Here is a 16,637-nt window from a genome sequence, read left to right as displayed (position 1 = left end):
AAAAATCTCATAAAAAAATATTAAAAACAGTATGATTTATCATACCATTAACATAGGCTCCCTAATATCCCCGCTAGTTTTTAAGGGTATGGAGATTCCTTTGAAAGAGAATGTCAAGTACCTAGGACTCATATTAGACAGGAAACTCGCGTGGAAATCTAATATTGAGGAAATAGTAAAGAAGGCCAACGTTGCATTTTATACTTACAAAAAAGCGGTCGGTATTAAATGCGGACTAACACCTCGTATTACGCACAGGCTCTATACTTCTGTAGTTAAGCTAATCTTAATGTATGGAATACTTGTATGGTGGCAATCTGTTCAAAAGGCGACTTACGCTAAAATCATGAGCAAGGTCCAAAGAACAGCTATTTTATGCATCTCTGGTGCTTTAAGAACTACCCCAAACAAAGCGCTGGAAGTGCTAATCAATTTACCTGCCCTAAATCTGGTAGGGAAACACGTGGCCGCGGCCTCGGCGCTCAGACTCAAAAGTATGGCGCTATGGAAAGACCGGTGGCTTGGCCACGCTTCTATTTTGCACTCTCTGAATAGTCACAAACAAAAAATAGACTATTCTATCCCTAGACTCACCTTTGTAAGGCTCTTTAAGACGAGTATACCGTCAAGAAGGGAGTGGCAGACACCAGGGCTATGGAGAAGGGGGGGAATTAAATTTTTGTACAGATGGTTCCAAGCTAGACGATTAGGTTGGTTATGGAGTTTTCTCGAAGGAATTAGGACTGGAACTATCCGTTCGACTATAAATATATTCTTGGATAGCCAGGCGGCCATCAAATCAATGAAAGCGGCTTTACTAAGATCGAAGGTTGCACAGGAATGCCGGGCAGCGCTAAATGATATTATTGACGTACTCAAGGTCAGGCTTATTTGGGTTCCGAGACTTAGAGATATTGAGGGAAACTGTAAAGCTGATGGGCTAGCCAGAAAAGGTACTGCTCTTCAACTGTTGCGTGAAAAAAGTACCATTGGAATACCTTTGGCCACGAGTAAATTAATAATAAAAAACAGCATTACCCAAAAGGCTAATAGATCATGGGAAGAAGAAGATACACGCGTAACAGCCAGGCTACTATGGCCGCAAATAAACAAGAAAAGAACAAGAGAAGATATCTCGAAGGTTGCGGCTTGTTTAGCCGGTCACTGGCTATTTGGCAGGCAGCATTCCTCGAGACTAGAAGTTTTCTCCAATGAATATTGCAGAAGTTGCAGAGATGAGGAAGAGGAAGAAACAATCGAGCACTTCCTTTGCAATTGTCCAGCCCTAGCTAAAATCAGAACAGGTTGTCTAGGTAAATACTTTTTTAATTCTCTTACAGAACTGTCTGGCTTGGGGTTGGCATCAATACTACGTTTTATAAGAGCCCCAAAATGGTTCCACGAAGGAAGATAAATGAGGTTCCCGTGTAGCACGGCGCGTAAACCCTTTTTGGATGTTTGGCCGAGCTCCTCCTCCTATTTGTGGTGTGCGTCTTGATGTTGTTCCACAAATGGAGGGACCTACAGTTTCAAGCCGACTCCGAACGGCAGATATTTTTATGAGGAGCTTTTTCATGGCAGAAATACACTCGGAGGTTTGCCATTGTCTGCCGAGGGGCGACCGCTATTAGAAAAATGTTTTTATTAATTTTGCTTCCACCGAGATTCGAACCAACGACCTCTCTGTGAATTCCGAATGGTAATCACGCACCAACCCATTCGGCTACGGCGGCCGCAACATTATATATACATACATATAATTGGCACTTACACCCTTTTTGAGTGTTTGGCCGAGCTCCTCCTCCTATTTGTGGTGTGCGTTTTGATGTTGTTCCACAAATGGAGGGACCTACATTTTCAAGCCGACTCCGAACGGCAGATATTTTTTATGAGTAGCTTTTTTCCCCCAATATATCACGCATAATTAGGCTCAGCTACTTTTTCATCACTTAAAGAAGTCCAATATATACCATCAGCAAGTCTCGGGTATTGGTCCTGCAGACTGGTCATCATCTATGTATTTCATAACTTGGTAGAACTCCTTAAAAACAGTCAACTTAAGTCTTACCGACTCAGACTTGATTCAGACCAGAAAGATACCAGACTCGAATTTTTACGTGCTCATTTAAAGTTACTCCTTCCCCACCGGCCCTTACTCTACTCGTAGCCTCATCCAGGCAACTTTGCATCTCGTATGCCCCATACAACCCATGAAGGGCCCTATTAAATGAACTGGCCTTTAATTAGTTTAGTGCAAATGTAGCAAATATAAAAGCCCCAGCACCGGCAAAGTGTAGACAATCAATAAATAATAAAATAAAATAAATAATTGGCGCGTATACTTCTGTTAGGTGTTTGGCCGTCTTGTTGTAGTTCCAAAAAAAGGGGCCTACAATTTTAAACCAAGTCCAAACGGGAAATTGTTTGTATGGGGAGCTTTTCCATGACAGAAATACACTGGGAGGCTTAACATTACCTGCTGAGTGGCGATCGCTATTAGAAAACACTTTTTCTATGATTTTGCTGTTTTACTCACGGAGGTGCGTTTCATGCGTAGGTTCTAAAGCACTCCCGAATGGTAGTCATGCACCAAGGCAATTCGGCTACGGTGGCTAACAATAAATAGCCTTGGGTAATATAAAAAAATGATATTGACAGCTAAAAAATTTCCCTGTTTCACTAACTGTTCAGAAAAATATCACGCGAAAAAAATAATAAGAAAACAAAAAAACGATTAACGATGGGATAACATTAAAGTTACGTCAATTTTACATAAACACCCTTCTGTGTAGGCGAATAAAAATGCCAAAAGAATACAACTAAATTGGGTTTTTTATATTTCACACCCACTTAAGGAAGCAGAAAAAAAATAATAATAATTTCTTTTATCCAGCTCCAGTAGCCCGGTAGACCAGCCGCGGGCTAACTGATTTACCTCTTTGCTGCGCACATTTTACTGGCATTTTTTGCGTGCATACTTTGCAGTAAATTTTTAATTAACATTTTATTTATGGATAATAGCTGCAGTTTTTCTTATCATCCCCTTTTTCTTTTAGGAAAATGCTGATATTGCTGCCGTTGTTGGGTGTGTTGTTTAACGGTCTGACCACAGCGCATGTGGAGGCGAATTTAAGTTTGGAATTTAAGGCCACAAAGGTGAGTCAGCAAGTAGTTCATACTAATATTAACATTCTGTCAAAAAAGTACCGGGAATTGTTCAGTAAATTACAAAATAAGTATTATGCGTTCAATTTATTGTATCGCGTTCACAATAGTCCACTTGCGAAATAAGGCCATTTAAAACGCTCCAGTATTTGCCGTGAATTTTTTGTATATCTTCTATCGGCTGTTAAATAATATTTCGAAATGGTAAAAATGGGTAGAAAAAAAGTTATGAAGCAATATCAAGTGTATACAAGCTAGCGCAATATTTCACACAACCCAACCAAAATATGACGGTAACTTAAAACTCTACACGCGCAACCAAAAAGCCGTAGCTAACGCAGTACGATATTTCACACAACCCAAAAAGTCATTGAGGAAATACTTTGGTAAATATAGCAAAATACCGGTCACATTGCAAGCACACGTGCTTTGTTTTTAGACTGAGAATTAGCATTAAACTACAGCGGAAGTTCAGTGGTAAAATATCAAGCAATCAATAAAGACTGGTCTCGTCCGACACCAGTTTTTCCCGTTAATGCCCGAGCCGGGTAGTTTAACTTACATAGGGGTTGTGGAACTATATTACATTGGTGGAATTTTTGGGCAAATGGTCACGCGCGATGCATACAGTTTTAAGACCAAAATTGGTTGTTCACAAATCCCATCCTTTTCGAAAAATTTGCCTTTCCAAATATCGCATAATGCCCAGATTTCCTCACGGTCTGACAATTTTTTTTGTTTTAAATTTGACAATCCCGCTAAAAACTGTTACTTTTTGACAATATATTCTTGCGTATATAGCACAAAAAAAATTGTGTAAACAGTTCAAAATGTGAAAAATTACGTGAGTGTGGTTACTGCTAATTGAATTATTGTATCAGGCAGCATAATTTATTTATAAATAAGTGTAACTAATTGCTAATCAGTTTTTTGTTCATATTTTTTATTTCTACCCGGAAATTTGAATGCAGCTTTTGAGGCAACACAATCCAGGTAAGTGTAAAAAAATAATATTTATACACATAGGTATACTTATACATAAATATGTGTATACAAATGTGCCTTTGCACAGTGTCCTGTTTAAATTTTGAGTACATAAACCAACATATTTTAAAAAAATTGCAATCAAGGAAAGCTATTAATGGGCTTTTTCCCCCAATAACTTAATTGCAATTAAGAGCTCAGTTAAGTTTCAGATAAATCGAAATTTTCACCAGTATTTAACTATTGTACATTTCTTATAACATTTGAAGATTGAGGAAAATAGTTGGCTTTCAGAGTGGTTTTTATTCACATATAAAGAGGGTCCCCTGCAAGTTCCATATCTTTAGTATTTGTTACTTAAATATCTTCAGTATTTACTTCATTTATTACAGCCAATAAATATATATAATATTTCTGTTATTCTACATCATAGAGGCATACTTTCTACCTTTAACTTCTTCTTTATGAAAACTCTACAACTCATAACTTTATTAATGGTTCCTCTTTTGTTTACATAGTTGCGGCTCTGGGCTGCGGTTGAATATATCTCTCACTGCTAACATAACATTTTCTGTTAGCTCTGAATTAGAGAGTAGGAGCTCTCATATAACGAGAAATTTCACAGCACACTCAAAATTTAAATTGCATGGTATCTTGGGTGCATTGGTGTCTTGAATGAATTGTATATATTTTGTTCTTCAGACTTAAATAATTTCCAAAATAATCTAATTGAAATGTAAAATTCAATATTTTCATAGTTCATAATTCATTCACTGTAGTTAAATATGCAGTCACTCACCTTAATTGATAGGTGATTTTGTTTTGGAATCATATACTTTTGGTTTTGTGAATATGTCTGATTTTGTGCCGAATAATTGTCATTTGCGGGAAGTATTGATTTTTCCTCTTTCATTCGAGAAAAAACGGTGGCTGAAGCGCATCGAGAGCTACAAAAAGTTTATGGAGATGCTGAAGGAAGGCCAAAAACCTTCGAAGACGCTGATTTGGAAGCACTGCTCAATGAAGATCCGTGTCAAATGCAAGAAGAGCTTGCTTCAGTATTAGGAGTTACCCGCCAATCCATTTCCAGGCGATTGCATACTTTGGGAATGATTCAGAAACAATATGATCCAGCGACAAAAAAGGAAGGGTTTTCTTCAACGCATTGTGACGGGTGATGAAAAATGGATTCATTACAGCAATCCAAAGAAAAGAAAGTCATGGGAACTGCCCGATCATGCTTCGTCATCACCTCGGCCGAATATTCACGCTGCGAAGGTTATGCCATGTATTTAATGGGACCAAGTTGGTGTTATTTATTATGAAGTGTTAAAACTAAGCGAAACCATTACTGGGGATCGGTAGCGACTTCAATTGATGCGATTGAGCCGAGCACTGCACAAGAAGCGGCCGCGGAAAGGCATAGAAAAGTGATTCTACAGCATGGCAACGTGAGGTCGAGCGAAACTGATTTAAAACTACTTGGAAACACTGAAATTGGGGATCCTACCCCACCCGCCATATTCTCCAGATATTGCGCCGTCCGTTGATAGCCTCAAAATCTGAACAGTTTTACCGCGACGGTATACGAGATCTACCAGAAAGATGAGAAAAAGTAGTAGCCAGCGATGGGCAATACTTCAATTGATTCACTTGTAACCATTTGTTCAGAATAAAGTTGTATTTTCATCAAACAAAAAAACAGCGACAACTTACTTGCGCACCTATTATTTATCTTGTTTTATTTCATTTCTAAACATATAAATATAAAAAAGTGCCGACTATATTCACTGTTGTGTAAAAAACAAAAATAATAAATAAATAAGAGAATTAAGGCAAATTTTCTTCTCTTCTAATTCTCAGAATGAAATAAGGCGAGTTCATAATTTGTTTTCTAGTTTCCCAATACTTTGCTTTGACAATCAAACGAATAAAACATTGTTTTTGTTCTAGTGCCACTACCTTTAATGAATGCGCCTTGCAGAGAATTCACGCCGCAACTTACGTGATACAGTTAAAAAAGAGCAACTATTTACTTGAAATTTTTTTATAATTTTATGGTATTTACTACTTTGCTGGTGATCCTCTATTCTCAGAAAAGCTGAAAGTATGCGTGGCGTGCAGTCGACCAATTTTTTTGCGTACCCTAGACTAATTTGGTTCCACTCTTCAAGTATCGCCTTTTTAAGATCAGGTTTGTCAGATTTGTTTTTCAATTCAAATCCGGTGATTGTGCAGAAGTTTCATCAATGTGGGGATATGTAAATATCTCCCATATTTGTATTATTTGTGACTTGTGCTTAAGGACATAACGACCTCGATAAAAGCGAAAGTCATCCTCAATTCGTAATTGTTATACGCCTTGAACTGAATTTTCTTACAGAAGTTTTTAATAGACATATTTGTTCCAATTCCATTTTATGACATGCATGCCCAAACCATAACCTTGCCACCGCCCCGTTTTATAGTAGCTCGCAAATTTTGGGGTTTGAGCTCCGCATTGGCCTTGTGCCATACGAAAGGTCTACCATCTAATCCAAAAGAGTTTATTTCTACCTCGTCTGCAAAAGGTACGGTTCTCCAAAACGATGGGATCTTATTTAACTGGTCACCCGCAAACTTCAATTTCTTCTAATCTTTGCACTTAGAACAGGTTTATTGCGGGCTATTCTGCCATTCAAAATTTGCTACCCTCAATACTTTTCGTACAGTTTCTGAATTTCAAGTCTAATGGTAAGTTTCACTGTTTCATTGTTTTTTTTTTTTTTTTTTGGAATAGAATGAGTGAAAACTTTCTTGTATTTTGTGCTGAAAAATTAATTGAAAAGAAAACGTTAAACGGCCCTACAGTCGTCTGTCGCAATGGACAGGAACCAATCTAACTTTTAGGTGAAATGGCTCATCCGTCTCGCCAAGAGATATGAAAGAGATATCAAGATATTCGGAATATACACCTCGGCCTAGAATATACACCCACCCTCGAGCTTTGAGCAATATGCGTATACATAGATGGACTCGCCCTGTCTTGTCGCGTTCCTACACTTCCCTTGTATGTAGAAGAGCTGTGAACGTTTTCGTTTTAGTGACAGTTACAGGCGGAAATGCATAATCCACTATTTAGATATGCCCGATATACCACTTACTTAAAGTATTCACTCTCATTGACTCACTGCTAGCGATGTATTTTGCATGCTCATCTACTGGTTAAAAGTTTAGTGTCGCATATAATGATTTGGAAAACCTATTTGACATTGCACCGGTTTTGAGAACCGATCCGATCTTTGAACTCTCATCGCCCTTTTAAAATACAAACCCATCTCACGGGATTTCAGATTCCATCGCATAACAATACCATAATATAGAATTGGCCTAACCACCGTTGTGTAGATCCAATGCAATATTCTGAGTTTCATTCGCATTTTCACGCAATCGACCTTATGTAGGAGTACAACGCCATCATTGCATTGCGTACTTGCTGGTCCCCAGTCTGGCTAGCCCATTCGCCTCGTAGGATTTTTCCTACAATGTGACCAGGCACTACGTGCATGAACTTAAGGTTTCTGAGGACGTAAGCTTGTCAAAGCAGCAAAATTAATAATAAATCTATAATCAATTATTCCATTTACTACTTTAAGATAGCACGTCATGCATAATTTATTCTAAGGTTTAGCCAAGACGGAGCATAAACAAGATTTTTTCAAATATCTCAACCAATCAACCTTTAATTTAATCTCTTTTATATTTGTAGCTAAAATGTTTGCGTGCCTTTTTTATGTTTCAGTCTGCTTTTGTCTTGTCATAAATTTGCCCTTTAAATTGAGAAAATAAAAAAACGAAGTATCGTAACAGTGCCAGAGTTGCGTTCATTGCTAATGCATTTCGCTCAACAAATTCACTCCATATCTTAACATTTGGCATTGAGGCAAAAAAAGGTCCCAGTAGAATTTTTTGTAAGCGGTAAAAATACTAAATTTGTAGTGATTCGCAGTTTTGCGAACAGTTATGTGTGTAGTTCTGTACAGTGTGTGTCAGAAAAAAGGCACCGCGATTATTCATGAAATATAAAAGATATATGATATATTTAAAAATTTTTTCCCATAGGTAAAAGTATGTACAAACGTACGAGTCGCAATTACTCAATAAGCCGCGTAGCCTCCACTGTTGTCGAGTATAGCCTGGCATGTTCTCGGCATGCTTTGAAGCTTTTCTGCGTAGCTCGTCGACAAAGAAGACTATATTTTGCGAACTTGACGCACGAGTTGCTTTAAATTATGGACTGCCCTTCCGGCAAGCTGCGTTTTTATAATTCCCCACACATTTTCAATGGGGTTGACGTCTAGGAACTGGGAAGGTCAGTTACTGTGACCCCGTTTTCTTGTTTTGTTGTTTCTCAATGTGTTTTTACTGAGAGCAGTGGTTTTGATGATGTGGGTCGGTAGGAAATGTTCGCCTCCTTCAGTCATCAGTCGATGGTGTTGATACTCACATAGGTATATTCCCTTTTTAGCACGAACTGATCATGCTTGGCATAGTCACAAAGAAGAAGCCCACTTGAAAAGTTGGACGATCACTTTATCCTGCTTTTTTGACGTCACTCGCTTCAAGCCGCGCTCGGAATAGTCATCCACAATTTTGTACACCGTATGCCGCTGATTCCATATCACAATAAACTTTTTTGATCTTTTAATCACTTTTGCAGTCACGGCATAAGATAATTTCGAACCTGTCGAATGCGTGCATAGAAATACCCGCCTCGAAACGCTTCGTGTACTTCTCACTCATTTTTGTTTGGTTGCGTTTACGGGAAAGTTTCGAATGACACTAACCTGAGTCAGCAGTGGCGTTGTAGCCCTTGAGTGGGAGTGCAGCAAAAATCAGAGCGAAATATGACTTGAAGGTACAAGAAAACAACCGGTTCTTGTCCTCTGACACAGACTGTATGTGCACATGCAGTTGAATTCATATAAGTAAGTAGGCAAATGCTTACCCAAAAGCAACAAAACATTCGTAGCTAGCCTTGGGCTTGACCTGAGTGCACCAACCACGGGGGCATGCGCACATAGCCAGTAAATGAAACCAGAAGAGTAATTTGCACACAAAAAATTAAATGAAAACTGAAAGGTAAAGCAAATCAAGTCTGACTATTTTAGACAAAAAGTTGCACATTAGAGTTATGCAAACATAATTTATATATAAACAGAAAGTCTTATCTAATATATGAAATTATAAATGCATTATGCGAAATCCACACGCCCAAGGGCAAATAAGTATAGTTATTTTGTGCACATGTATGTATGTGCATATACCTATATACAAGGCATTTGGCTCACTTAAATACGATTTACGTTTCATTAATTTTTAGTTAATTTATTTGCTTTGCGAGTATATCTATTTTCAATGAGAGAGTGAATATATTTGCTTTCTGTGTTTTTTCTTTGCAATTTCGGACACAAAATTAGTTTACAGGAATACTAGTGGCTTAAAGTTACTCATACGCCCTGCGGTTCTAATGAAAACTAATGGAGAAATTCAAAAATGTTTATGTTTTTTGGTAAACTGCTCTATTCAATTCGGTCAACATGGGAATTCACCGAATTTGATATTTTTGTGAAACAAAATTTATAGTGGTGAAGTGAGCCACATAAGAATAAAAATAAACATTTAGTGGATGTGAAAGTTTATTCTATTGTATTTAGGAAAATACCCGAACTTTTATAAATTAAAAGAGGTTATCATGCAATGTACAAATTTTGTGTTGGTTATGAACTGATATATACTTATATACCAGTCTAACGTACGCGTATATGTTAATCACTTTAGTAAAGCTTTATATTTGTTACTTTATCTTGTGTTGCAGTACATATACATTAGGCCGGGTCGATTTGTGGGGAGGCAAAAAAATCGCCCATTGCTCTGTGATAATCATATCCTAGGGATCAAAATAAGAAACTTTGTGCAAGGAACCATACCTCTAAAACGAAGTCTGATGTCCCACAATTTGGGGCGAACTTTTTAGTTTCTTTTCTATAACTCACTTAAATTAATTTTTTCATTTACATATGTTCTGACTAAATAAATTTCTTAGGAGAAAAAATAGATATTATTATAAATAAATAATAAATATTATTATAATTAAATAAAAATAAAGAAAAAACATAGCCATTTAGCTGATTTTTTCATGTAAAGGCCAAAAATGGTGATATTTTGAAATTGGGGGACATCATAATTCGTTTTAGAAGTATGGTTCCTTCGGCAAAGTTTCTTATTTTTATCCTTAGAATACGATTTTCACAGAGTAATGAGCGATTTTTAAGTCGACCCGCCCTAATATACATATAATTGACGCTTACACCCTTTTTTCGATGTGTTCATCCAAGCTTCCTCTGTTTTTTGTGGGGTGTGTCTTGCTGTTTCCCTCAATTAAAGATATCTACAGTTTTATACCACCTCTTAAGATGCAGATGGTTTTTTACAATTAGCTTTTTCAATGCAGAAATATACTCGACGGCTTTGCATTGTCTGTTGAGGAGCGACTGCTATTAGAAAAAGCTTTTTCCATCTATTGATGTTTCATGTACACAGCGGGTTTCGAGCCTAGGCACTACGCTATGGAATCCGTCATCCGCAAGTTACACAAGTGGAATCCTTTAGGTAGAGAAGCGCTTAATGACGAGAAAGACAAGCTCATCCAAAAGCCCTGTTTACCTATTCCAGACGTTTTTGCCTACTTCAGTCTGTTCATAGATTAAGAGTTAATGTTAAAATTGAGTGTTTTACCGATAGCAGCTAATAGTGAAATATACTTTACTAATCCCACCAAATACACATCAAAACTTTCCTGCCCGCTAATCCGTGCTTGGCGATCGTTTGGATTAGCTCACCGCAATTTTATCACAATTTTTAATGCAATTCTTGTGGCGCACATGCATAAAGCATTTTCTTGGGAAAAGCCCTGCACAAATGACGATCTTCAGGAAAGTTTTCAATTCTCGTGCAATAAAAAAAATGCTCAATGTATACCATTCCAGCTAAACCAGAAATCGACGTTAGTTTAAGCACATTTTGGTCGATTCACCTATCAAATTGTACCGCACCTTCGATGTCCCTATTACCAGAATAGAGTTGTATTTGCTGTTGCATTCAATACCGCATTGGTTCGTTCAATGACATATATTTTCTGTTTATATGCCTGCTTAGACTTTTTGCTGATACTACATAAGATTTCGCAATTCTCTCTTTTTACTTCCATTCTGGTATGCTTGAGCAAGTAATTGGCTTCAGTATACGCGAACTTGTAAACGAGTATTTTTTGAAACATACTTTCACTTTTGGATTTCCATAAAGTTTCTCCACATTGGGAGAGATACAGCTCACCTGAAATAGCTATCGAAAAATGTATGAGAATTTTTCACTTTATATCATTTTTAGTTTTTTTTTGATATCTACAAATTATTCCGTGTTTGCAACCTAATAATTCTTTACCAATTTATGAGAATTTTTCACTTTATATCATTTTTAGTTTTTTTTTGATATCTACAAATTATTCCGTGTTTGCAACCTAATAATTCTTTACCAATTACCTGATATCTAATACCTGCGAATGAACAATGCGTTAGGCTCCATCTCATTATTCTCAAGGTAAGCAAGAAAAGCAGTAATTCCAGGTATTTCAATTTCAGCTGGAACCATCAGAATTTACCACTTGATACCAGCCAGTTCTATGTATACAAAGTTGAGCTCATCCACATACTCACGATTTGAAATTATTTCGAATTTCAATACCAGAGATACATCTGTGACAACGAGATTAAATTACATGTACATACAAGTGCATTTAAGTAGATGATTTTGGATACAAGGGCTTTAATTTTCGAAAAACATCAATGGGTGATGATTCGTTCGTAAGAGTTTCCCACAACCACGTGTTTTTCTCCTGTACTAATTACGAATATTTTGCCTGCAGCATATCGATAAAACATGTGGTATTATTCAGTTTAAATAAGCTTCTAACGCCGTGCTATATTGCTCAAAATCTGTGCAAGCGGCAGTAATTAATCCTATTGCACAATGATTTGCTGCATAATGACCAAGATATCAAAAAGGTAAAGCAAAGTGATTTTCCATGAAGACAATAGTTTTTGCTCCAAGCAAAATGAACAAAGGAATTGGTATAGCCACTTAACAGGGAAGCTTTACTAAATTCACCTTATTCACCATTCTCGCTTCACAAAATGGTAATCATTTGTTTTCATCGATGAGGCTGTCAAATTTCATTTGTATATATAGATGTGTATGTTAGCTAAGTGAACCGGTACCTAAAAAAAACATTTGAAATTTCTCTCAAGCACCCTTTTATCTCATACGGCCGCTAAAAGAGCAGTGATATCGGTACATACATAAATTATTCGAAAGGAAAACACTTTAGGTTGTTGAGTTTAATATATAAGTAAATACATACACATAAGGATATGTTTTTGCACTTCCACCCCTCCAAGTTATAAACTCATAAACGAACTGGAGTAGTTTTAAAAATATGTAAGTTCCTTGACTAATTCCAGGGCTAAAAAATACACATTCTTAATGCTCATACATTGCTTGTCAGACCCAATTTGAGAAAGCGATTGCAACCAGCGTTACTGCTGGGAGCAGTCTAACCAGAAGCTTAGAGCATTTTCTTTCATCAAGGCTTGAGACTATATCTGTAAATAAGTATGTAGATAATAAGAACTCCAATCCGAAGCAAAATAATTTTCATCTCGTATCCTTACACGCATTTCGTGTCACATTTAATGTTCAAGTAGCCCGCTCTTATTCACTTTTTTGACTTTAACTCAAGTACTGAGGAATACATTTCCCATGCATCCTATAAATAGTTGGCCCGTATGAATATAAGTACTCGTCATGTTCAGACAACTAATTGCAAATATGGGCATGTACATATCATTACAAGGTGGCGCAAATTTAATCGTTCGATTTCGTATTTGAGTAACTTTTTAACTAAATAAAAAAATATTTGCTTGTCTGTTTGTGTACTGCAGCGGTAAGGTTCACAAGTGTCCAATATGGCTTACGTACGACGCCTTTTGCCAAAATTTTAAATGTTCCGATATATACATATATATAGGTATAATTGGCATGTATACCCTTTTTGGGTGCTTGGCCGAGCTCCTCGTCCTATTTGTGGTGTGCGTCTTGATGTTGTTCCACAAATGGAGGGACCTAGAGTTTCAAGCCGACTCCGAACGGCAGATTTTTTTTATGAGGAGCTTTTTTCATTATATTTCGTCGGTAAAATTTTAAAGTGACAGTTGGCATTAGAAAAGCATTTTATTTCTTCAAATCTGCGAAAAAATAAATCTCATATTTTACTATATTAAACGGTTTTTTTTTTTTTTGGTTTTTATTTTGGTTGTTAAAAAGAACTTGTGCATGCATTAAAAAAATATGCTAACACAGCTGCGGTTGCTACGATTGTTCGTTTTATTATTTTATTCATTTCGTTTTTATTATTTTTATCCGTAAAATCAAGCACATTGCAACTGCCATGCCAGTTATAAATCAAATATTTATTTTGCGTTTCTACCATTTCCCCCTACTTACGCGAGTACGCGCCGAAGCCCTGTAGGAATAACCTCTATTTTCAAACTGGTGCACATCTAGTGAATTTGAATTGATAATTAGCTTACGCTTTTAGAATTTTTTCTGTAAACTGCTGACGAATTTTCCGAGACGATGTCAAATGCCTTCAAACGTATCATATATTTGGTAATTTTTGGTTAATACAAAGAGGGAAGGGAGCTTTATTATTAAATTAATAAATTTTAGATTTCATTAAAAATAATATTAAAAAAATAGGTAATATGGGCACTAGTCAACGAAATAAAAAAAAACACGGTTCATCTCGAACTGCGGCTATTTTTTTCTTATGGAATTTAATCTTCATGTCATCAAAAAATTACAGTGCTAAACATTGTGCACTAGATTTTTTTATATATTGTTTCTTTATTATGCAGTTGTAAGTAAGAGCTATGAGTTTGTATATGACTGAGAACTAACGCCTTCATTCTCTATTGCGAAGGAACGTTCGTTTCATAAGACCCATCGTTCGCCTATTTGTATTCCGCAATTCGAATACAAAAGCCGACGAAAGCAGTTGATTCTTACATGGCTAAACGTAACGTAAGAAAATAACCTACACCATCGCCACTGTACATCTCGTTCACACTGTCAGCAATAACTTCCATAGGTATAAAAACGCCAATACTGAAAGCACGCAAATGCGTATGTAAACAACCAATTATACTTACTTGTTTAAAGAAACAAGTATGATATGTAAACAATGCATCCGAGCACTGCTAGATATTCAAAAGTTACTTAAAAAAGATGCAAACTTAAAAAAAAAAACTATTTTTAATAATACTTAAATGAATTACACATCGTAATTACGCATTTGTCAAATGCTTTCGCCTCACATTCTGCTATAACGTACGCATTGGCGAACAACGTAGGGAATGCCAATGGCAAACGAAATCGTCTGAAGACGATTCGCAGGTCTGACCTTCCTTTCGCAATATAGAATGAGGCTGTAAGTTTCTCAACACTGCTGTAGTAAATGAGAGGCTCATATCTTTGATAGTATTGAGTTCACTTAAGGATCGCGATTTTTTTCATGTAAAACGGCGCAAGTTCCTAGCAGGTATATTAAGCCTGCCATGAAAAAAATCGCGAAGCTTCTTAAAATATCAGTGCACTTAAATTCACTTGTTGGCCCATTTAATACAGCGGACCTCGACAAAGATGTGCTTCTATTGTGTAGTGATGTTAAATTCAAAATACCGCATCGTATTAAGTCAATGATTTTGAAAAGTATAGCGGTCGTTACACAAATTTAATAAAAACTTCTCGTATACGCTCAACTAATTTTATGTGAGTGCTTGGAAGAGCCGACAGATAAAAGCGGTATGTATTATAAACTAGCCTCAGCGATTGCTATACGAGTATACAGCTTTTTGAGGGCATAAAGATTTGAGCAATGTGTACAATTACGCAGAATGAAGGCTAACATAACGTCTGCATTCGGAATAAAGTAATCGCTACGGTTACTGAATGTGAGCTAAGAGCCGAAAAATACCACTATGTCTTTAATTTGGTCTGCAGATATGTCAACTAACAAAGATAATCGCGCTTTAAACACTTCCTGCCCACAATAATATATATATCTATATAATTGGCGCGTACACTCTTTTTGGGTGTTTGGCCGAACTCTTCCTCCTATTTGTGGTGTGCATCTTGATGTTGTTCCACAAATGGAGGGGACCTGCAGTTTCAAGTCGACTCCGAACGGCAGATATTTTTATGAGGAGCTTTTTCATGGAGGTTTGCCATTGCCTGCCGAGGGGCAACCGCTATTAGAAAAATGTTTTTCTTAATTTTGGTGTTTCACCGAGATTCGAACCAACGTTCTCTCTGTGAACTCCTAATGGTAGTCACGCACTAACCCATTCGGCTACGGCGGCCGCCCACAATAATAGCGCAACAATAATATTAATAGTGCGGAAGTCTACCGATTTAATAAAAAAAATGCGTAGTCTTTAAGCCTTTATTCTGGAGAGTTAATTGAAAATAGGTTGCGCTCATTGCCTGTAATTCACGTTTTTCAAATAAAAGTGATTATCCTTTGGTGCACGGATTCTTGCTATTGAAAAATCTACAAAAACGGGTAATAACAATAATCATCACCACATTCCGCAAAGAATGCTGCTTCATTAAAACCAATGATAAAATGAGGTATAAAAGATGGCATAAAAAAATTAAATACGATTTAAAAAAATTCAATATTCAATACGATTTGGAAAAAGTTTCGGCATAAATCATAAAAAGTTATGTTTGGAAAAAAACTCGTACTACGAAATAAAATATTTCTTCTATATATTATATAAATACAAAACGGAGCACTTTTATCGTGGCAAAATAATTGTTTTTGATTTCACGTTTACGCAGAACGAGAATGGATCAGCTGCGCCTAACTGAAGGTTAAATCATTGATGTGTTGGGAAAAGTTCGAGCCGTGAAACGAAGGCTAACTACTATTATTTCTGTAGAGTGACATATAAGCCGTCATAATCATTTATAGGCTTTAAGATATGGGCAGAGGTTTGAGGTTCTGTCCAAAAATTAAAAAAAATTGAAAAAACTTCTAGAGAAATTGTGTTTTAATTGATTTTCATGGTATGCTCAAACTACAGTACTTAAGAAACAAAGTGGTAGTACGGAATAAAATATCATATCGCCTAGTGTAATCTGGCTGGCTATTTGCGTAACATTTCTTCATTTTCAAAATTTTCCTGCAGGGATACTCGTTTGTGAATGTTTGTCTAGGCAACTTCCGAATTGTTTAACGCATGACTAGCTACATCAGCGGTACTTGCAAATACTTGTACATAGGTACGTATGTATACATACTTTACTGCTTTTCGCATCTGTTCTAC

At 36.6% G+C, this 16,637-nt stretch overlaps 1 protein-coding gene across 1 annotated transcript in view; it reads left to right on the top strand.

The window, feature by feature from the left end:
• The window catches only part of LOC128862587 (transcription factor mef2A), a 170,412-nt gene that overhangs the window by 78,609 nt on the left and 75,166 nt on the right, over window positions 1-16,637 (top strand). Inside the window, exons 2-3 of the mRNA XM_054101310.1 lie at window positions 3,057-3,156; window positions 4,137-4,158. Coding sequence (XP_053957285.1) covers window positions 3,061-3,156; window positions 4,137-4,158 — 118 coding nt within the window. The 5' untranslated portion in view covers window positions 3,057-3,060. The remainder of the gene's footprint in view (window positions 1-3,056; window positions 3,157-4,136; window positions 4,159-16,637) is intronic.

The sequence above is a fragment of the Anastrepha ludens genome, chromosome 4 (assembly GCF_028408465.1).
Source record: "Anastrepha ludens isolate Willacy chromosome 4, idAnaLude1.1, whole genome shotgun sequence".
Taxonomy (NCBI): domain Eukaryota; kingdom Metazoa; phylum Arthropoda; class Insecta; order Diptera; family Tephritidae; genus Anastrepha; species Anastrepha ludens.
The sequence above is the reverse complement of the archived record's forward strand: the minus strand, read 5'-3'. Positions and strand labels throughout refer to the sequence as shown.